Source organism: Hemiscyllium ocellatum, chromosome 37 (genome assembly GCF_020745735.1).
Source record: "Hemiscyllium ocellatum isolate sHemOce1 chromosome 37, sHemOce1.pat.X.cur, whole genome shotgun sequence".
Lineage (NCBI taxonomy): Eukaryota > Metazoa > Chordata > Chondrichthyes > Orectolobiformes > Hemiscylliidae > Hemiscyllium > Hemiscyllium ocellatum.
The window spans coordinates 45,600,415-45,623,416 of NC_083437.1; the positions used below are offsets into that span (position 1 = coordinate 45,600,415).

At 42.1% G+C, this 23,002-nt stretch overlaps 1 protein-coding gene across 1 annotated transcript; it reads right to left on the reverse strand.

Annotated features, from left to right (window-relative positions):
• Nucleotides 1-7,086: 7,086 nt before the first annotated feature.
• Nucleotides 7,087-23,002, reverse strand: LOC132833752 (trypsin-3). The gene is made up of 5 exons (XM_060852282.1): nt 22,948-23,002; nt 11,595-11,745; nt 11,348-11,489; nt 8,555-8,821; nt 7,087-7,236 (listed from the first exon to the last, which is right to left on the reverse strand). Exons 1-5 carry the CDS (start codon nt 23,000-23,002, stop codon nt 7,087-7,089), a joined length of 765 nt encoding a protein of 254 aa, XP_060708265.1.

Here is a 23,002-nt window from a genome sequence, read left to right on the forward strand (position 1 = left end):
GCAAAAAGCCTGTGTGTATGTAGCTGCATTTAAGGAGAATCACAATAGGTACATGCGGAAGGAGAAGCTGATAGGGTGAGACTGTGCTGTGACTAATTGGGTTGAGTTGCTGGTTTGTATCCTGTATTATATCCTTTAATAGCTGGTTGTGTGCTGCTGGCGCTAGGAATTCTAGTCCAACAAAGTTCACACTCTCCCACACAGTCTGAGTGACTCCCTGGGAGCAAAGATAAATTCGTAATAGCAGAGAGCCACAGATTTTACTGTTAAATTAGCACCTTCATTGCAACAAGATGTCATGAAATACAGGATTTCTGATTATTCCTAACAAAGACTTCAACAAAATCAAATGTTCTGACTGTGAATTGCCATGTAAAACCATCTCCATGTGTAGAAACAGACCCAGGAACATAAATACAAACTTCATTAAAGAGTCTGACCACGGGATATAGGAGTGTAATTGGGACTTGTTTTCTCTGGAGTTGAAAAGGCAGCTTTACATCAGATGGATCTCAATATTGTTCTCGGAATAAACCTTTGAAACCTGCCTGTTATAATTTCAGTATTCCTAATCAAGAAGAGCAATTTCCTAACTCCCAATCTTGTTTTTAATTTATCTGACACCTTTTTATAATATATTTTCCTTCAAATTCAATGCATTTCTGTTTTAGCACAAAGAATATATTTTTCAATTGTAAGTTGCATCAAATAACTGCCTCCAGCCCCATGGTGCCATATTTAACTTATTCTACCATTCCTTCCATTCTATCTCCATTGTTACAAAACCTCTCCCCAGCTAGGGGCTGGTTATTGCTGCTCCCCTGCCCATTACCTTCTGCTGTGTTTATTCTGCACTAACCCTTCTGCCCCAGTCACTGGCACCAATCACTGGCAGCCACAAATACGGCATGCTCGCAATTTCTTCTCATGCTGCATTTGCCTCAGTGTGTGCCAACAAACCCCACCGACAGTCTCACACCTTAAACTTACAGATCAGAATACTGCGGTGTGGCAAAAATTGAGGAATTTTATCTTGGATGATTTTGCAGTACAGGACAAGGACAGCTCTTTGTAGAAATGAGTGTAGAGAGCTCCTGGAGCACTGATCCCAGAACTGAAGCTGATACTGAATACTTGAGATCATGTAATATAGTTATATTACAGTGTTTGTATTGATGCACATACTGCAGCCTCACCATGCAGTAGGATTACTTACCAAGCCAGTAATCTGTTAGTCACACTAAAGCCCATATATACCAATCCGCTGTACACTTGAAAATCACACCAGCCTGTTTTTGCAGTCTCTCTCTCTGTTCAGACAATCCAAGTCAACAACTTCCCATTCACTGGAGAGACTGGAGATGTTTTAACCGTAAATTTTACTTTTAGAGAGAAGCCTTTGTGCTTGTGGCCCATCACAAAATTAAAGTGACATTGGCAGAGTGTCGGGACACACACCATCAGTGACCTGTTAGCTCGACATCACAATATAAAATTTCAGTCTATGCGCAGAACTTCTCACAGAAAGGAATTTATTGTCTTTGTATTTACGTATACAGCTTCCAATTAATTAATCTTGGCACTTCGGTGAATGTAAGTACTGCCATCTGTCAGTGATTAATGTGAAGTTCACACTTGCCCCCCATCCTTTTTGTAATTTTATTTCTTGGACCTGCTTTTACATTAGAGCTTTGCAATGTTTTTCTTTGTTCCCTACAGACTCGAGATAGTTTTATCTGAATGATTGGAGATGATTGTCTGAGCAGGTAACTATGAATATATTATCTGCTGCAATCTTCAGTGATCTGTGCCAGTCTTACAACACGGATTCCTTTAACTGTTAGAAATAGATTTGATTTAGAGAAAACAGCTTCCTGTTCCTGGTCTATTTTCAAATAAATCTTGTCAATATTTAGGGTCCATCCATTTAGGGTCATGCATGAGGATCATATTTGTGAGTCTGTTCTTTCCGGGTGTTTGTGAATCCCGATGCCAGTTTGATTCATTGTGTTTGAGAAAGAAGGGAAGGAGGGAGGAAAACACATTAAAACAAAGTTTTCCTGAATGCTCGGAATTTATATTCCGAATAAATTCCTACAAACTAAAATGAACAAAATGGAAAATACAACAGCTGTATCAAGTCGTTATTCTATTCATACATTTGGTGCTTTAATTTGAGTAAACTACTGTAGTCAAAGCAGATGCAAAAGACAAACAGAAAAAGTGTTACACTTGTTTAGTCATTATCATAGAATATACTTAAATCGTTATAAAGAACAAATATTTTGAACAAGGGCAAGTGAATTCAAAAGAACTATCTTCTCATAACAGACAATGAGTGATGTAAGTCTATGCTACATCTTCTAGAGATAGAAGATCTTTACTTTGTTATATTTTTTAGACCACTGTTCGGTGATAGTTTGGTCTCAATCCTAATGTCTTGCTTGAGGTTTATTCTCAGTAGTTGTGGGATACAATGAGAGTTAGCTCTCCAACATCCCACATAAACCCTTTCTGGTTTCAGTCCAACCAATTGAACAGCCAGAACTTAGAACATAGAACATAGAACATAGAAAAATACAGTGCAGTACAGGCCCTTCGGCCCTCAATGTTGCGCCGATCCAAGCCCACCTAACCTACACTAGCCCACTTTCCTCCATATGCCTATCCAATGCCCGTTTAAATGCCCATAAAGAGGGAGAGTCCACCACTGTTACTGGCAGGGCATTCCATGAACTCACGACTCGCTGAGTAAAGAATCTACCCCGAACATCAGTCCTATACCTACCACCCCTTAATTTAAAGCTATGCCCCCTCGTAATAGCTGACTCCATACGTGAAAAACTTGACCACATAAATGAGAAACTAGAGAACTATTTGGAAATTGTGGTGAAATAGTCAGATTTTTTCATGCCTTTAGGGGTTGGGATAACTTGCCTTCTAATAACACTTGCTTTTACTGGGGGGGGTTTTTAGAAATAATTACCACCCCACAGCCAGACCTTGTATTGGGGAATGAGCCCAGCTAGGTGATTGAAGTTTCAGTGGGGAAGCATTTTGAAAACAGTGGCCATAATTCTGTAAGTTTTAAGGTAAGTATTGATAAGGATAAGAGTAGTTCTTGGATGAAAGTACTAAATTAGGAGAAGGCTAACAACGACAATGTTAGGCAGGAACTGGGGAATATACATTGGGAGCAGCTGTTTAAGGGTAAATCCAAATCTGGCATGTGGGAATTTTTAAAAGGTCAGTTGATTTAGAGTTCAGGACCAGGTGTTCCTGTGAAAATGAAGGATAAAGATAACAAGATTCAGGAACTTTGGATGACACGGGAAATTGAGAGCTTAGTCATAAAGGAAAAGAAGCTATAAAAAGGTTTAGGAAACTGAAATCAGACAGACCCCTTGAAGAAAGCAGGAAAGAATTTAAGCAAGGAGTGAAGACGGCTAAAAGAGGCCCTAAAATCCCAAGGCATTTATACATATATAAGGAGCAAGAGGATAGCTAGGGAAAGGAAACGTCAACTCCAGTGAATTTATGCATGGAACTGGAGGAAGTGGCTGAGGTTCTTAATGAGTACTTTGCATCAAAATTCAGAAGGCAGAAGGATATGGTGGATGGTGAGTCTAGAGAGGGATATGTTGATATTCTAGGGCATGTCAATATAAAAAAGGAGCAGGTGTTGGGTGTTTTCAAAAATCATTAAAGTAGAGAGGTCCCCAAATGCTGAGGGAGACAGCTAAGGAAATTGCTAGGGCCTGTGTGAAAGCTTTGTATTCTCGTTAGCCGCAGGAGAGGTCCCAGAAGACTGAAGAACAGCCAAAGTTGTTCCTTTGCTTAAGAAAGACAACAGAGGTAATCCACAAAATTACAGGCTAGTGAGCCTTATGTCAATGGTAAGGAAATTATTGGAGAAGATTCTTAGGGATGGGATTTACTCCTATTGGGAAAATATGGATTTATTAGTGATAGTTGGCATGGCTTTAGGTTAGATTAGATTACTTATAGTTGTGCAGGGAAGGTCATGTCTCACAAACTTGATTGAGGGTTTTGAGAAAGTGACGAAGATGATTGATGAGGACAGCGTGGTGGATACTGTCTATATGGGCTTCAGCAAAGAATTTGACAAGGTCCCTCATGGCAGGCTTATACAAAAGATGAAGTCACATTGAATCGTTGGTGTGTTGGTAAGATGGATACCAAGCTGCCTTGATCATAGAAGACTGAAAGCTGAGCTAGAGGGTGTTTTTCTGACTGAAGATCTGTGACCAATGGTGTTCCACAGAGTTTAATGTTGGCACCCTTGTTGTTTGTAATATATGGAAATGATTTGGAGGAGAATGTAAGTGGCCTAATTGATTAAGTTTGCGGATGGCATGAAGATTGGGGTAGCTGTGGATAGTGAGGAGGATTGCCAGAGGATCCAGTAGGATAAAGGTCAGCTGGAGACTTGAGCAGAAAATGGCAGATGGGCTTTAATCTGAACAAATGTGAGGTGATGCATTTTGGAAGATCTAATACAGGAGGGAAGTAGACAGAACCCTTAGTAGCATCAACATACAGATGGCAACACAATGGATAAGGTGGTCAAGAAGGCTTATAACATGCTTGTCTTCATCATTCGGGACTTTGAGTATAAAAATTGGCAAGTCATGTTGTAGCTGAATAGAACTTTAGTTAGGCTACATTTGGAATACAGTGGAAACTTGCTTATCCGAACTATTTTGTTCAGATAATCGATTATGAACAGTTCTGGTTGTCACATTACCAGAAGGATTTGGAGAGGATACAACAACGGTTTACCAGGATGCATCCCGGTTTGCAGAGTAATAGCTATAAGGACAGATGGACAAACTTCATTTGTTTTCACTTGAATGCTGAAGGATGATGAGCAACCTGATAGATATTTACAGAATTATGACAGGCATGGGTAGAATGCAAAGTCAGAGTCTTTTTCCCAAGATAGAAGCATCAATTCATTGGGGGACATAGGTTTAAGGTAAAATCAAGTAAGTTTAAAGGAGATATAAGAGGCAAGTTTTTTTTACACAGAGGGTGGTAAGTGCCGGGAATGCACTGCCAGAAGAAGTGGTGGAAGTGGATACAATAGCAATGTTTAAGAGGAATCGTGACAGATATATGTCTCCACGGAGAATAAAGGGATATGGACCGTGTAGAGGTTAAAAGGGTTTTAGTTTAAAAAGGCATCAAGTGTCAGTGCAGTCTTGGTGGGCTGAAGGGCTTGTCCATGTGCTGTACTGTTCTTTGTTAGCTATCAGCTGAGATTAATGTGTAGTTCTAAGTTAGCTACAGAGATCTATGTTTTGCAAGTTGCATTGTTAATGCCACTGGATTAAATATTATTTGGAATCTTATTTATGAGGGAGAATTTCTACATGCAGGGAACACCTCACTGGAAGGAGAAGATCTGCAGCCTGCAACTGCCTGTCAATACAGTGAATCTCAGGCCTGGATCCCACATTTCTCTCAAATGCATGCTGTGACTGTCACTGCCAGTTAGGGATAAAAAGCATTGAATTATTCAATGAGAGTGATTGTATCCACACTGATCTCATCTCAATAGTAATGGGGACTGGATTATGTGATATCCTGTGTTTCTGCAAGTGAAGTGGAGAGCAGGGTTGGAAGATCCTTAAAAGACTCTCTGAATTACTAATTAACAATAATACTATTTGCCTATTTTAAACACATTAGATGTCCAATTTGGCTGTATTTAGTATATTGTGACAAGACTGTTTACCTTATTAATTCTAGTGTTGGCTGGAGGTAGTGTTGAATCTTATTGCAGTTGGACTATAACTGCATTTGTGATTGTTGTTCTGGTCTGAGGAAGATGGCGAGGGGAGACTTGTCTCCCCGTGCATGAATCTCGGAGGGGGGGTTGGATGGTGGGCGTGAGGTGATCAGGAGGTTGCCAGAATGCTGAAGCTCCAGTTGTTTTCAGGGAGACATCCACAGTTTAAACTGTAAGGGGGACTTATTAATAATGGAATCAAAAGCTTAATCAGTTCACCAGACTGATTCCTGGGATGGCAGGACTGACATATGAAGAGAGAGTGGGCTTGTACTCACTGGAATTTTGAAGATTGAGTGAGGATTTCATAGAAACATATAAAATCCTGATGGGACTAGACAGGTTAGATGTGAGAAGAATGTTCCCAATGTTAGAAATATCCAGAAATAGAGGTCACAGTCTAAGATTTAGGGCTAAGCCATTGATGACTGAGATGAGGAAGAATTTCTTTGCTCAGAGTTGTGAACCTGTGGATCCTGTGAGGTGAGTTCATTAGGTGTATTCAAGAGGGAGCTGGACGTGGCTCTTTGGCTCCAGGGATCCAGAGGCATGGAGAAAAAGCAGGAGTGGGATACTGAGATTGCATGGTCAGCCATGATCATATTGGATGGTGGTGCAGGCTCGAAGGGCTGAATGGCCTACTGCTGCAGCTAAATTCTATGTTTGAGGATAAGAATGACCTCAAAGATTCATCCAGGGGTCCAGCAGAACAGAGTGTGAGATCAGGAATAATGCAGCCTGGATGGGTCAGAGAGCATAAGTAATAAACACATGAGATCATTGCAGAGAGTCATTCTGAGGAACTGCAGGAGAAACAAAACAACCCAATGAAAGACAACATGAAGGAGTGGAGTCAGCTGGTATAAAATGCAAGCAGAAAACAGCAAAAGAGCAAGTTCATAATGATTAGATTATGTCATAAAGACTGCCCAACTCTTTCCCAATGAGAAAAGGTTTGTCATCAATTTTTCACAAAGGAATTTTCACTTGAACCTATACAAACTGATTGAACTTTCTATAAATTCCTACTGAACAATTTATCTGAACGATTAACTCCTTTGAAGTCAAATCAATATTTGTTTATAATTGGAAGATCAAAATGATTGTATATTCAATTAGAGAAGAATTTAAATATGGTTGAATAATTGATAATTGGCCCAAAAAAACAGAATGCTGAAGTATTCTCTGGATTTAACATAAGCAAAAAACTAATTGGATAGCAACTATAGTACTTTTAGAATTAAGCAGGAGTGGTAAATGGCAGATAGTTCTCAAAACCTTGCTATTTTATTTTGAATCCAATTTCTGTACTTGCCTACTCTTGTATATACACCTGGATATTTGTAATGTGCACAACTAATTCCCCAGGACACAATTCCTTCAATGACTCCATTACAAATTAATGGTCCTCCAGAGTCACCCTGTTGGGAAAGAAATGAACAGAGAAGAGTCAATGAAGAGTTTTTAGTTTGATAATGTCACTTTTTCCCTGTTGTATTTCATAACAAAGCAAATGTAGTCCTCAAATGAAGGAGAATTAGAGCAGATAAATAAGCCTCTGGGATTCAGAGAGAATTGAATTTATAATCACACAATTTGTCTTTTTGTTTGATACATTTCTAGCTGCTGTTGTCATGGAATCCCTACAGTGTGGAAACAGGCCCCTCAGCCCAACAAGTTCACACTGGCCCCCTGAAGAATAACTCACCGAGACCCATTCCCCTATATTTACCTCTGACTAATGCACCTAACCTACACATCCCTGAACAGTATGGGCAATTTCCCATTGTCAATTCACTTAACCTTAAAGGAGACAACTAACAGACATTCTCCCCACACAGACATTCATCCAAGGCTGGCATCAAACCTGGGTCACTGGTGCTGTGAGACAGCTGTGCTAACCACTGAGCCACCATGCCACCCTTGTAGCTTATAGGTTTGGAATGAAATGTAAACCTGACATAATGCAATGAAACCTTCCCGGCAGTAGTGTTACTGCAGGAAATAATTCAACATAAATATCTGTAATCTTCTCAACATTTGGCTGCTAATACCTTATGAATTTTACATCAGTATATACTGCTTTGGCAAGGATTAATCAAAATGCACTTTCTATTTAGCATTATATTTAATATATTTAAAGGTTCCCAGTTTTATTTTCTTCCTATTCCCAATGTTTTCTTTCTATCAGGCAGGTTAATGAACACAGATTTTCTTGGATGCATTATCCCAGTGGCTAGTCCTTCATTTATAAGGTTACAGAGTGAATGTTCTGTCATTCTACTGAATACCACAAAAAATGAGAGATTCCTCATTTAACACATATTTTTCAGAACAGCCCCTTTGGATGTTCTACAACACACCTAGAGCAGCTTGTACTTCAGCCTAGGCCTATTAGCCCAGAGGTAGGGTCACTGCTATTGCACCACAAGACCTTTTGCACATTCTCCCCGTGTCTGCATGAGATTTCAACGGGTGCTCCGGTTTCCTCCCACAGTCCAAAGATGTGCGGGTCAGGTGAATTGGCCATGCTAAATTGCCCGTAGTGTTAGGTAAGGGGCAAATGTAGGTGTAGGGGTGGGTTGCGTTTCGGCGGGTCGGTGTGGACTTGTTGGGCCGAAGGGCCTGTTTCCACACTGTAAGTAATCTAATCTAAAAAAAATTGTTCGAGTTGTTTTATTATTGTGATCAGCGACAATACTTAGGAGGATAAATATAAAGAGTTACAACTAGCCATACCTGACAAGAATCCTTGCCTCCTGTCCTGTAGCCTGCACAGATCATGTAGGGATGCACTCTTCCACCATATGAAGAAGGTCGATTGCACTTGTAACGAGGAATGATTGGAACCTTCACTGCCATAAGTACATCAGATAGACTATAACTGTAAACAGTGGTGACTCCCCAGCCAGAGACTGTACATAGGGTATTTTCACGAACCATTTTATCAGTAGATGGAATTGATACGAGGTTGATATATGCATTCCGTTTTGCTGGTCTATCCAACTGATAAAACAGAAGTGTAACATTTGATGCTCACACAATAGATTTGCTAAACAGATTTAATCAAATATTGGTCTGTAATATCAAACACATTTTGTGTTGTAATGATAGTGTGTGTGCATTTATAGAGTGGTGACCCATTTTGACACATCTTCTATTGTGACCCACTTCCATGGATAAGGAGTAGATGCTCCTCTAACTTATTCCTTGGAATTTAAAAAAGACACACTGTCTCTGACAAAGCTTTCCCTTGTACTGTTTAGGAATGGTATTGTAGCATATCAGGGCAGCAACATTTACATCCTATTCAGCCTTCATCAGCAATTTTCTTTTAATCCAAACCTTTACGCATACATTCAGTCCACACAAAAACATCTCAGTAAGTGTTTTCCTCTACGCTTACCCACTATGGCACCCTTTCTGAGCCTCTTTATGATTCTTGGCAATTACATACAATTACATTTGCAACATGGAAATGGGCCATTTACTCCACAAGGGTATACCTAACAGGCTGTTGGTAGCAATTGCAATGTAACTATGAACAAACAACAGTTCATTTGTCATTTTATCAACAATAACATCCAAAAGGAAATCTTCTCATTTAGTGTGCAATGTGTAATAACATGACCAAATCATTCACATTGATGTCCAGAACAAATATCATTTTCAGCAGCATGACAATCTGAATCTGTAATTTTCCTTTCCAATTTTGGGATGCTTTAACCAATTGCAACAAAGGTGAGAGGCACAATCTTGCGGGAATAAGGCTGGCCTTGGGAACACAGAGAAAAACCTTCAGTCACTGGGGTTCTGCCTCTGTTAGAAAGTTGAAAAAAATTCCAAAGTAGGAGTCACTTCTTTTGCCTATTGCGTACAATCCCAATGTGATCTCCGATTGTTTCTGGACTACTGAGGAAATTCCAGTAGGTATGGACTTGATTCTAGATCCAGCTATGATAGGGCCTGAGAACAAAAGTAAACATTACTGTGCCTCAAATCAGGAAGGAATTCAGGAGCTGCTGCCAGTATAATAGGGAAATACTTACAACTGTATTGCATGGTCACAGGAAGTGGTCTGAATCTGAAAGTGCTTTACAGCCAACGAAGTGGAAATGTGCAACCTTCAATTTGGACCTTTAGCATACACCTGAGAGCAAGGTCAGGCCTTCATTCAATACCTCATCCAAAAGACTGCATTTGAATGATCTGAACAAGGATTACATGGAGAGGACAGTTCCTCTTGTGAGGCAGTCCAGAGCAAGGGGTCACTGATTTAAAATTAGGGGTCACCCTTTTAGGACAGAAATGAGGGGAAACGTTTTCTCTCAGATGGTCGTGTGATTTTGAAACTCTTTGTTTCAGAACAAGGTGGAGTCACTGGCAGTGGAGGTTGATTGGAGAATTTAGGGTGATTTGGGTAAAGGAGAAAATGAAATTAAAAACACAGTCGGGTCAGCCATACTCTTACTGAATGACAGAGCAGGCTTGAGGCATGAAATGACCTACTTCTGTAGCTCATTTGTATGTTCAGGCAGTACAGTACTCCTTTAGTACTCTGCTAGAGTATCAGGTAGTACAGTATTCCTTTAGTACTCTGCTAGAGTATCAGGCAGTACAGTATTCCTTGAGTACTCTGCTAGAGTATCAGGCAGTGCAGTATTCCTTGAGTACTCTGCTAGAGTATCAAGCAGTATAGTATTCCTTTAGTACTCTGCTAGAGTATCAAGCAGTACAGTATTCCTTTATTACTCTGCTAGAGTTTCAGGCAGTACAGTATTCCTTTAGTACTCTGCTAGAGTATCAAGCAGTATAGTATTCCTTTAGTACTCTGCTAGAGTATCAGGCAATACAATACTCCTTTAGTACTCTGCTAGAGTATCAAGCAGTACAGTATTCCTTTAGTACTCTGCTAGAGTTTCAGGCAGTACAGTATTCCTTTAGTACTCTGCTGGAGTATCAGACAGTGCAGTATTCCTTTAGTACTCTGCTAGAGTATCAGGCAGTACAGTATTCCTTCATTACTCTGCTAGAGTACCAGGCAGTGCAGTACTCCTTTAATACTCTGCTAGAGTATCAGGCAGTACAGTATTCCTTTAGTACTCTGCTAGATTATCAGTGTTGAGGTGGGTCTTGAACCTACAGTGTTTTCTCTTAGAGGCCTGAGTGCCACTAACAGCCACAGCTAACAGACCAATCTCCTCTCTGGCATAGGATTTGATCTCTGGCAAAAGGCAGACTCTATAACTGTATCAACGCAGGCAAGGGTCACTTGAATCTATTTTTAAATGATCTGTCCTTGGGACTCAGTCAGGGGAAAAAAAACAGAAGCTGATATTTTATTCTAATTGTATATCAAAGGGATGTCACAGAACTTGCACACTTGGCAATTTAACTTAGAATGGCGGTCTGAGAGCACATGCCTCAGAACGGTCTCATGTTTTGAGACATCTGATTTTCAAACACATTTTTATCTGCTCACGTAAACACACCAACAGTTTCTACTTAATGTTATTCTTCCACACTACTTACTTTCAACAGCATGATATCATGCCTGAATGTTCTAGGTTGGTAGAAAGGAAACATTACAAGTTTGATCACTCTGTAGAATTGTTCATTGCCATCTGACCTGGAAAGGCTATGTTCACCCAACACAACTGTGATGAGATATGGACTGGAACAGAAAAACAACCACATGATTTTTTAATTTTTGAAGTTTTTTATAATGCACTTGTTATTTTAAAACAGACATTGTCATTTATATTTGTAAGCAACCTACGGTTTCACACAATGAGCTGCTGACAGGATCCACCTGGGGTGAATTACAGTTCCACTGCAGTAATGTACTGATCGTATCTGTAAGGAAGCTTGATACGGGATAGAGTGAGGGACAACTTCGGATCCTCCAATGATCCTGTCTTCAGCTAGACCTGAGAAATTAAATTAAATGTATTTTAAAAATTTTAGGCCTCAATTCTTGCTTCCAGGCTGTGGAGTTGGGGGATTCCCAGCTCCACAAACCCACTCTGGAAAATATGCCCCGAGAGTGTGGGCTCTTCTTCTGAGGGATGATGAAAATGGGAGTCAGCCCAGCCAACCCTGGGGCAAGCAAAGGGGTTGTTGGGTACAGAGGCTGACTGGGCAAACTGCCAGTCTCATTTCTCCATCATTATCAAAGCAAAGAAAGAATAAAACAAAATACAGTCCTGGGCCTACATCCCTCCCACTCCCAAATCTCTACACACTCGCCAACGCATCCATCCCATCCAGCCCAGCCATCCCCTCCATATCACTCCATTCATCCCATGGTCAATTACAACTCTATGTCAACTTAGTGCCAACACATGTCAACCCATGTCCCCACACCCACTGCCCTTTGCCCTTACGTACTCCATGCCAACTCAGCCATCATGGACAGATCTCAGGACCAACGCTGAAATTAGATGCTGCTTTGAAGTGCCTTTTGATGAATTCATTTTCTGAACAGCAAAAAAGCTAACTGATTAAAAAAAATGTCACCATATTTAAGTTCCTTTACTCCATTGTAAAAGCAAGCATTTGTATTCAAAGGTCTAATTCATAGATTTTATATGCACCTGGAACTGTCAACAAACTGTAAGCTGGCAGGCACCTCATGGTGATAATGATAGGCTGTGAAATTACTCATGCAGCACTAATTTTGTCACAATTGATGCGACAACCCGTAGAGTGAAACAGTAAACCCTGGTATTTTCGGACAGTTATTTCAAAATATGTAAAGGAGAAAAGATTCACAGCTCCCTTTGACATTTTTCTAACAGCTCAAATGAGTTTAGCACTCTATAAGTACCTTCGTATCTAATTTCAGTAATCCCAAAGACCACCTGATGTCTTCCAAAGGTATCCAGGATCATATGAAATATATTTCTTTAGATGTCCAAATGGTATCCCATTTCTCCAAAAAAAGTAGTAACTTAAGACCTCCTCCTACCATGTCTGAAGAAGGACTGGTAGATCAGGCTTGGGACATCCCAGTAAAATCTGATTGAAGATTTGTAGCTCGGGTATCCGTTGTTGTGGTTCTGCTCGCCGAGCTGGAAGTTTTTGCTGCAAACGTTTCGTTCCCTGGCTAGGGAACATCATGAGTGCTGTTGGAGCCTCGTGTGAAGCGCTGCTTTGATGTTTCTTCCGGTATTTATATTCGTTTGTTCTTGCCGCTTCCGGGTGTCAGTTTCAGCTGCAGTGATTTGTATGTGGGGTCCAGGTCGATGTGTCTGTTGATGGACGTTCTTGCCGTTTCCGGGTGTCAGTTTCAGCTGTAGTGGTTTGTATATGGTGTCCAGGTCAATGTGTCTGTTGATGGAGTTTGGGGATGAATGCCATGCTTCTAGGAATTCTCTGGCTGTTCTCTGTCTGGCTTGTCCTATGATAGTGGTGTTTTCCCAGTCAAATTCATGTTGCTGGTTGTCTGAGTGTATGGCTACTAGAGATAGCTGGTCGTGTCGTTTTGTGGCTAGCTGATGTTCATGGATGCGGATTGTTAGCTGTCTTCCTGTTTGTCCTATATAGTGTTTTGTGCAGTCCTTGCATGGTATTTTGTAAACTACGTTAGTTTGGCTCATGCTGGGTATTGGGTCCTTTGTTCTAGTGAGTTGTTGTCTGAGCGTGGATGTTGGCTTGTGTGCTGTTATGAGTCCTAAGGGTCGCAGTAGTCTGGCTGTCAGTTCTGAGACGCTCCTGACGTATGGTAGAGTGGCTAGTCCTTTTGGTTGTGGCATGTCCTCGTTCCGTGGTCTATCTCTTAGGCATCTGGTGATAAAGTTGCGTGGGTATCCGTTTTTGGCGAATACCTTGTATAGATGTTCCTCTTCCTCTTTTCGCAGTTCTGGTGTACTGCAGTGTGTTGTGGCCCTTTTGAATAGTGTCCTGATGCAGCTTCGTTTGTGTGTGTTGGGGTGGTTACTTTGTGGTGTGTTGGGAACACCCAACGGAGAATTCACCACAAGGGTACACAGGAAACCAACACACACAGACTAAGTCTTAAACTATGAAAGTAACCACCCCAACACACACAAACGAAGCTGCATCAGGACACTATTCAAAAGGGCCACAACACACTGCAGTACACCAGAACTGCGAAAAGAGGAAGAGGAACATCTATACAAGGTATTCGCCAAAAACGGATACCCACGCAACTTTATCACCAGATGCCTAAGAGATAGACCACGGAACGAGGACATGCCACAACCAAAAGGACTAGCCACTCTACCATACGTCAGGAGCGTCTCAGAACTGACAGCCAGACTACTGCGACCCTTAGGACTCATAACAGCACACAAGCCAACATCCACGCTCAGACAACAACTCACTAGAACAAAGGACCCAATACTCAGCATGAGCCAAACTAACGTAGTTTACAAAATACCATGCAAGGACTGCACAAAACACTATATAGGACAAACAGGAAGACAGCTAACAATCCGCATCCATGAACATCAGCTAGCCACAAAACGACACGACCAGCTATCTCTAGTAGCCATACACTCAGACAACCAGCAACATGAATTTGACTGGGAAAACACCACTATCATAGGACAAGCCAGACAGAGAACAGCCAGAGAATTCCTAGAAGCATGGCATTCATCCCCAAACTCCATCAACAGACACATTGACCTGGACACCATATACAAACCACTACAGCTGAAACTGACACCCGGAAACGGCAAGAACATCCATCAACAGACACATCGACCTGGACCCCACATACAAATCACTGCAGCTGAAACTGACACCCGGAAGCGGCAAGAACAAACCAATATAAATACCGGAAGAAACATCAAAGCAGCGCTTCACACGAGGCTCCAACAGCACTGATGATGTTCCCTAGCCTGGGAACGAAACGTTTGCAGCAAAAACTTCCAGCTCGGCGAGCAGAACCACAACAACATCCCAATAATGAACATTACTTTAATGAATGCTGTTTCCTCCACATACTGGGGATGTACAAGTTACAACCACCCATTGTTTTCTCCTACCCCTTCTCCTGCAAAAGGGATGGTGGTCAGTGTTCAGGGACAGGACTCCTGGATTTAGGTCTCTGGTACCATCAGGGCTTAATTAAGACAAGGGCCTCAAGTTGCAACACAGTTTGTGGCTCCTAGTGGTTTACACTGTTATGGGATGTGCCAAGAGTCCACACAGTCTTAAAAACAACATTTTCCATTAAGTCTGTATCTCAAAAAATAAATAATTGGAAACTTCATCTTGTCTACTGCAACCCATATTCCAAACTTGACTTAATGTTTTACTTGAACAAACTAAAACATATGTGGAATAATAAGTAACTCCTGAAATAGTACAGAAAAAAACACCACTGTTGGAATCTGAACTGAAGTCAGAGAATACTTTAAAATACCCAGGGAATAAATCTGCATTTGGAAGATATTTCAGTTCAGCCTCTTAATAGAATGGATGGGATGCCTCCCCCTCCCCTACTTCCAAATAATTATTAACCTCTCACTCTCTGATGCTGATCCCAATAACTGTTGAGAAAAATGAAGCAATTACAAAGTGATTATTTCATTTTAACTTGTCACTTTTAATTTGATTACTCAGTGTTGTGAAATTTGAAGACATCATACTCAAAATTATGGCTGGAATCTGTAATAGCTCACTCCAATCCATTGTTTGGAAAGAACTAGAAAGATATAGTTACACAATTTGAAGTAAAGATTTGATTTGATTTGATTAATCATCGTTTTGTTTTGTGAGCAGTACAGGCAGATCATAGCAAACAAGGACATACAGATGATTGGGTGATTAGACAGTGAGGCCTACAAGGTTACACTGCACTGGAGGGGCACAAAACCAAGATTGACATTAGGTTTGAAATTTGAGAGGTCCTTTCAGCAGTCTGATGACAGCAGGGAAGAAGCTGTTCTTGAATCTGTTGGTACGCGTGTTTAACCTTTTGTATCTTCTGCCTGATAGAAGAGGTTGGAAGCGATTATAACCAGGATGGGAGGGGTCTTTGATGATGTTGGCTGCTTTTCCATGACAACGAGATGTGTAAATGGAGTCCATGGATGGAAGGTTGGTTTGTGTGATGGTCTGGGCTGTGTTCACAATTTTCTGTAGTTTCTTATAGTCCTGGGCAGAGCAGGTGCCGTATCAAGCCATGATGCGTCCAGCTCGAATGCTTTCTATGGTGCATCCATAAATGTTGGTAAGGGTCCTTATCGACATGTTGAATTTACTTAGCCTCCTGAAGAAGAAGAGGTATTGACTGTCACATCTACAAAGGAGGTCCAGGACAGATTGTTAGTTATCATGACTCCTAGGAACTTGACAACCTCAACCCTCTCCACCTCAGCTCTGTTGATGTAGATAGGGGTGTGTCCTTCTCCTTTCTTCCTGAAATCAGCGATCATGGATGAAGATGTTATCAGTCACATCATCAATCCAATCTAGAATACTCCAAGAAAGATATCAAACTCAAAACATTCACTCGCTTTCTCTCTCCATAGGTGCTGCCAGACGAAATATGAGTAAATTACTACAGATGCTGGAACCTGTACTGAAAACAAAAAACGCTGGAGATCACAGTGGGTCAGACAGCATCCATGGAGAGAGAGCACACTAACATTTCGAGTCAAGATGACTCTTCATCAGAGCTAACATGAAGTGTGGAGGGGGCAGCATCTATGCAATCACTAGGGGGGGGGGGGCGGTGGTGGAGTGCTGGAGGAGAAAGGCTGCTGATAGTGCAGATTAAGTGATTGGAACGGGAGAATGGCTGGACCTAAGACCATAAGACATAGGTATGGAAGTAAGGCCATTCGGTCCATCGAGTCTACTCCGCCATTTAATCATGGCTGATGGGCATTTCAATTCTACTTACCCGCACTCTCCCTGTAGCCCTTAATTCCTTGTGAGATCAAGAATTTATCACTCTCTGCCTTGAAGACCCCCAACATCCTGGCCTCCACTGCACTCTGTGGCTATGAATTCCACAGGCCCACCACTCTCTGGCTGAAGAAATGTTTCCTCATTTCCGTTCTAAATTGACACCCCCTCTAATTCTAAGGCTGTGCCCAAGGGTCCTGGTCTCCCTGACTAATGGAAACATCTTCCCAGTGTCCACACTTTCTAAGCCATGGTGTGTCTAATTTCTAGACTGGAAACAGACTGTCCCACTGGGGTGGGGGAGGGGACAGAGGACATGGTGACAGAGAATGTAACAAGTTAAAGCTAAAACAAAGGGAAGGAATGGAACTGAGTTCACAATCTGAAGGTGTTGAACTATTAAGTCCAGAAGGTTGTAAAGTGCCTAGTCTGTAGACAGTCAGTCTACACACGGATGAAAAGCACCACCATTTCGACTGGGACAACACATCTATCCTGGGACAGGCTAAGCAAAGACATGCCAGAGAATTCCTAGAGGCCTGGGACTCCAGCCACAACGCCATAAACAAACACATAGATCTAAATACCATCTATCAAACCCTCAGAAAACGAACAGGAAATGACATCACCACAAACCCCAGGAACCCCATCCAGGAGAAAGATATAAATAGAAAGCAGGAGACAACAGCTTCGCTTCACTTGAAGGTCGCCACTGATGATGTTATCTAGCCAGGTAATGAAACGTCTGGATATCAAACCTACAGCTCAGCGAGCAAACCTACACCCGAAACAGTCAGTCAATGCAGTATTTTACAAATTCCTACTTTGAAAATAAAACCCTTCTGAATCCAATTTAAAATATGGCCTGACACCTAAAAGGCATTGTCTGACCTGAGGTATCACCTTTATTCTGATAAAACCTGAAGTTACCTTGGGGCAGTGAATTGAAAGAATTTCTGGGATTTACAGATTAATCAATCAAAACTTGTACCTCCATTCTAACTGATTAAAGACTTAATATCCATCTAGGTTTGTTCAATACATTCACATAAGCTGTATGACCCTTTGATCTTTTACTGATAAATTCTGTGTCCAGTGTATTCTCTCTCACTAGCTATCTGAGGAAGGAGCGGGGGCTCCGAACCCTTACAGTTTCAAATAAACCGGTAGCACTTTAACCTGGTTTTGTGTGATTTCCGTCAAAGTCGATAGAGGGAGGGCAAGGTCAGAGGGAATGTGTAGATAGAGGAAATAAACAACACTGGATTCCACAGGATGACTGGTGGACAGTCAGTGACAACGGAGAATATTAACAGGAAGAACACTGGAGAAATAGAGAAAGGGCACAGAACTAGGGGAATGGTCACTGAGCAGTGAGGAGGGGATGTGAGGCACACTGGGAGACAGGGCAAGGCGGCACTATAACCCAGTCCTCAGAGGCAGTTTGGACTGTGTCACCTGACTTGAACATCCAATGAGGATGACTGACTCAATACTGTTTTGAAAATTGATAGAAAAACTGAAACAAATTGGAGTGAAAGCAAAATTTAATTGCTGGTTAGATAATTAGGTTAAATACCTCATTTCCACTCAGCTGCTGTTTAGATCCTGAGCCTCCGTTCTGCTATTTACTGTCGATTAAAAGACTAAAATATTATGGGTTTGAGTTTTTGTGGGGATTTAATTGGCTAGTTAAATTATTTTTGTCGCTACACCCTTCTGCTAACTGAACTTTTCTGTCAGTTTTGTTAACATTCGCTGAATTGTAACACTCAGTTCATTAATGAATGATTGATGAAGGGTGTAATTCACATAATATGTTCGTGATTGAAATCTGAAAACTAACCCACTTGGGGTGGTATGATATATGCTTTCCCCTGGACTGAGAGACCAAAGTGCAAGTCCCACCTGCTCCGAAGCTGTGTAATATATTCACTGAACAGTTTGATTAGGAAAAAAATATGTTAATAAAAGAAATAAAATTGGAAGGCTATTCCCTCCAACTCCATTATGATTTATCCCCCTCTCATCTCCCTGTCTCTCCTTCAATGGTTAGCACCTGCTGCCTCACAGCACCAGGGACGTGGGTTTAATTCCACTCTTGGGTGACTACCTGTGCGGAGTTTGCCCATTCTCCTTGTGTCTGTGTGGGTTCCTCCAGGTGCTCCAGTTTCCTCCCACAGTCCAAAGATGTGCAGGTTGGCCATGCTAAATTACCCATAGTGTCCAGGGATGTGCAGGGTAGCTGGGTTAGCTATGGGAAATGCAGGGTTACAGGGAAAGGGTAAAGAGGTAAGTCTGGTTGGAATGCTGTTCGGAGCACTCAATGGGCTGAATAGCCTGCTTCCATACTGAAGGGATTCTATGATTCTTCTAAAATGCTACAAATGATGGAAGAATAAAACAAAATCAGTTGTGTGCAAGAGCACTTTTGGGTATATAAAAAAGGAAGCCCCATCAGTATGTTAACCATTTAAGAAAAGGTCATTAGTGAAGATTGACAATTTTTCATCTTATTCTGATCAGTGAAACTGCATTCAAATTTAAACAACACAGAATAGGTCTCAACAAAGGTGATAAAAAAAATTTAAACAAATCACCAAAAAATAGCAGAGATGCCTTTCCTGCCTGTTGTAATTAAAAATGTGGCTTTTAATGGATACAAAGTGATGGCAAGTGTTGACTCTCACATCTCCATTTTCTGTCCGTGAATTTTTTTGTGGTCAATATAAAATACAGCCTCAGTTTCTATACAGTGTTTTGAGAAATTTCAATGTGACACTTGAAACTTTATAAAGTTGCTTGTGGAAAGAGTTGTGGAAGATAAATGTTGTGGTCATGCGGCTCCTGTTGATGGTTAAGAAGCTTCATTATTCTAATAATTTTCTTTTCAGCATCACAATATAAATCAGCTCCCAGGAAACTGGCTGTCTTCAACAGCTTAGTTTGTGTAACCCTCAGCACATCTGGAAAAATTTGGATATCCAACCAGTGGAAGCTCCATTGTAGTCTACAGCAGCAGCAAGTGATGGAATCTCGATGTTTACATCCATTATATTTGTACTGACTCTCTGAAAGAGAGTCCACTTCCCTTTCCAACTCGCAGGGGAAGAATTTCCTCATTTGCAGTAAGAGTCTGGTGGTCCCCCATGGCCTGGATGAATTTTCTCACACCATCTTCTGCTGTTCTCCTCATTAATTTTGTGAGCAAGACATTGAATGTGTTTCTTATTGAATCTTGTGATGAAAGAGTTGGAGATGCTGGAACCAGGAGTGACCCTCACACTGTGGTCCTCAGTCATAAACATGTCTCAGAGAAAAGATGACATGGTTCTGCACTTCCAGGATTGAGATTGGAGAGGCTGGTGGGCAGTCCAGTTCCTGGTGATTGCCAAAGGTAACCAAACCAATAGAGCCAGACAGATCAGCACTGCAGCAAGATGGTCAATAACCTACTCCCTTTAAGGGTTAATGCCACCATCTTCCACCTGTTACTTCACACTCACAGGGCCAGCACTCACTCTAATTTTGTTACATTTTCTAACCATCACCCCGTAGCATTCAATGTTATCACTATAAGTGAATTTGCACCTCCCCTCCTCCATCAACATCCTAGAGGTTATCATTAACCAGAAATTGAATTACACTAGCCTGATAAATCCTTCCAATCCTCCCACTTTCTTCAGACCAAAGGGGTAGCCATGGACGCCCGTATGGGTCCCAGCTATGCTTGCTTTTGGAGAAGGATGCTGCCCGACTTGCTGCGCTTTTCCAGCAACACATTTTCAGCTCTGATCTCCAGCATTTGCAGTCCTCACTTTCACATGGAACAGTCCATCTTCTGCACTTACGCTGGCACCATTCCCTACCTTTTCCTCCGCTACATCAATGGCTGGCTTGGCGCGACCTCATGCTCCCACAAGGAGGTTGAACAGTTCATCAACTTCGCTAGCACTTTCCACCCTGACCTCAAGTTCACCTGGACCCATCTCAGACATCACCCTCTCCTTCCTGGACCTCTCCACCTCCACTTAGAGTCATAGAGATGTACAGCATGGTCCCACCCATCCATGCCAACCAGATATCCCAACCCAATCTAGTCCCACCTGCCAGCATCCGGCCCATATCCCTCCAAACCCTTCCTATTCATATACCTATCCAAATATCTCTTAAATGTTGCAATTGTACCAGCCTCCACCACATCCTCTGGCAGTTCATTCCAAACACGTACAACCCTCTGTGTGAAAAAGTTGCCCCTTAGGTCTCTTTTATATCTTTCCCCTCTCACCCTAAACCTATGCCGTCTAATTCTGGACTCCCCTACCCCAGGGAAAAGACTTTGCCTACTTACCCTATCCATGCCCCTCATAATTTTGTAAACCTCTATAAGGTCACCCCTCAGCCTCCGACACTCCAGGGAAAACAGCCCCAGCCTGTTCAGCCTCTCCCTATAGCTCAAATCCTCCAACCCTGGCAACATCCTTGTAAATCTTTTCTGAACCCTTTCAAGTTTCACAACATCTTTCTAATAGGAAGGAGACCAGAATTGCATGCAATATTCCAACAGTGGCCTAACCAATGTCCTGTAGAGCCGCAACATGACCTCCCAACTCCTGGACTCAATACTCTGACCAATAAAAAAAAGCATACCAAACACCTACTTCACTATCCTGTGACTCTACTTTCAAGGAGCTATGAACCTGCACTTCAAGGTCTCTTTGCTCAGCAACACTCCCGAGGACCTTACCATTAAGTGTATAAATCCTGCTAAGATTTGCTTTCCCAAAATGCAACGCCTCACATTTATCTGAATTAAACTCCATCTGCCACTTCTCTGCTCATTGGCTCATCTGGTCAAGATCCTGTTGTATTCTGAGGTAACCCTCTTTGCTGTACACTACACCTCCAATTTTGGGGTGTGGTGCTGGAAAAACACAGCAGGCCAGGCAGCATCCGAAGAGCAGGAGAATTGACGTTTCGGACATAAGCCCTTCTTCAGGAATCTTCAGGACTTATGCCTGAAACGTCGATTCTCCTGCTCCTCGGATGCTGCCTGGCCTGCTGTGTTTTTCCATCACCACACTTTTCAACTCTGGTCTCCAGCATCTGCAGTCCTCACTTTCTCCTACCTGCAATTTTGGTGTCATCTGCAAACTTACTAACTGTACCCCTTATGCTCATATCCAAATCATTTATGTAAATGACAAAAAGTAGAGGACCCAACACCGATCCTTGTGGCACTCCACTGGTCACAGGCCTCCAGTCTGAAAAACAACCCCCCACCACCACCCTCTGTCTTCTATCTTTGAGCCAGTTTTGTATCGAAATGGCTAGTTCTCCCTGTATTCCATGAGATCTAACTTTGCTAATCAGTCTCCCATGGGGAACCTTGTCGAATGCCTTACTGAAGTCCACATAGATCACGTCCACTGCTCTGCCTTCAACAATCTTCTTTGTTACTTCTTCAAAAAACTCAGTCAAGTTTGTGAGACATGATTTCCCACACACAAAGCCATGCTGACTATCCTTAATCAGTCCTTGCCTTTCCAATTACATGTACATCCTGTCCCTCAGGATTCCCACTGGCAACTGACTCAACACAGATGTCTGTTTCAAACCCACCGACTCTCACAGCTACCTGGACTACACCTCCTCCTATCCCCCTCCACTAAAACGCTATCCTTTACACCCAATTTCTCCGCCTGCGCTGTATCTGCTCCAGGGAGGAGCAATTCTACTCCAGAATATCCCAGATGGCCTCCTTTCTCAGGGACCACAAGGTCCCCTCGCACGTGGTTGATGATGCCCTCCAGTGCGTCTCTTCTACGTCCCGCACCTCCGCCCTTAAACCCCACTCCTCCAACCGCAGCAAAAATTGAACCTCCTGGTGCTCATGTTCCACTCTACCAACCTCTGGATACAATACATTATCCTCCACCATTTCTGCCACCTACAGTCAGACCTCACCATCAGAATTATATTTTCCTCCCCACCCCATCTGCGTTCTGCAGAGACCATTCCCTTTGTGATTCCCTCATTAACCCACTCTCCAACCCTGATACCTTCCCCATCACTACAAGAGGTGTAAAACCTGCATCCACATTTCCTACCATCACCTCCATCCAAGGCCCCATAGGATTCTTCCCCCTCCAGCAGAGATTTTCCTGCACATCCAAACACCTCATCTACTGTTTTCGTTGCTCTTAATGTAGTTGGCTCTACATTGGGGAGACAGGATGGCAACTCACCCAGTGGTTCAGGGACACATGCACCAAACAACCCCACCACCCTGTGGTTGACCAT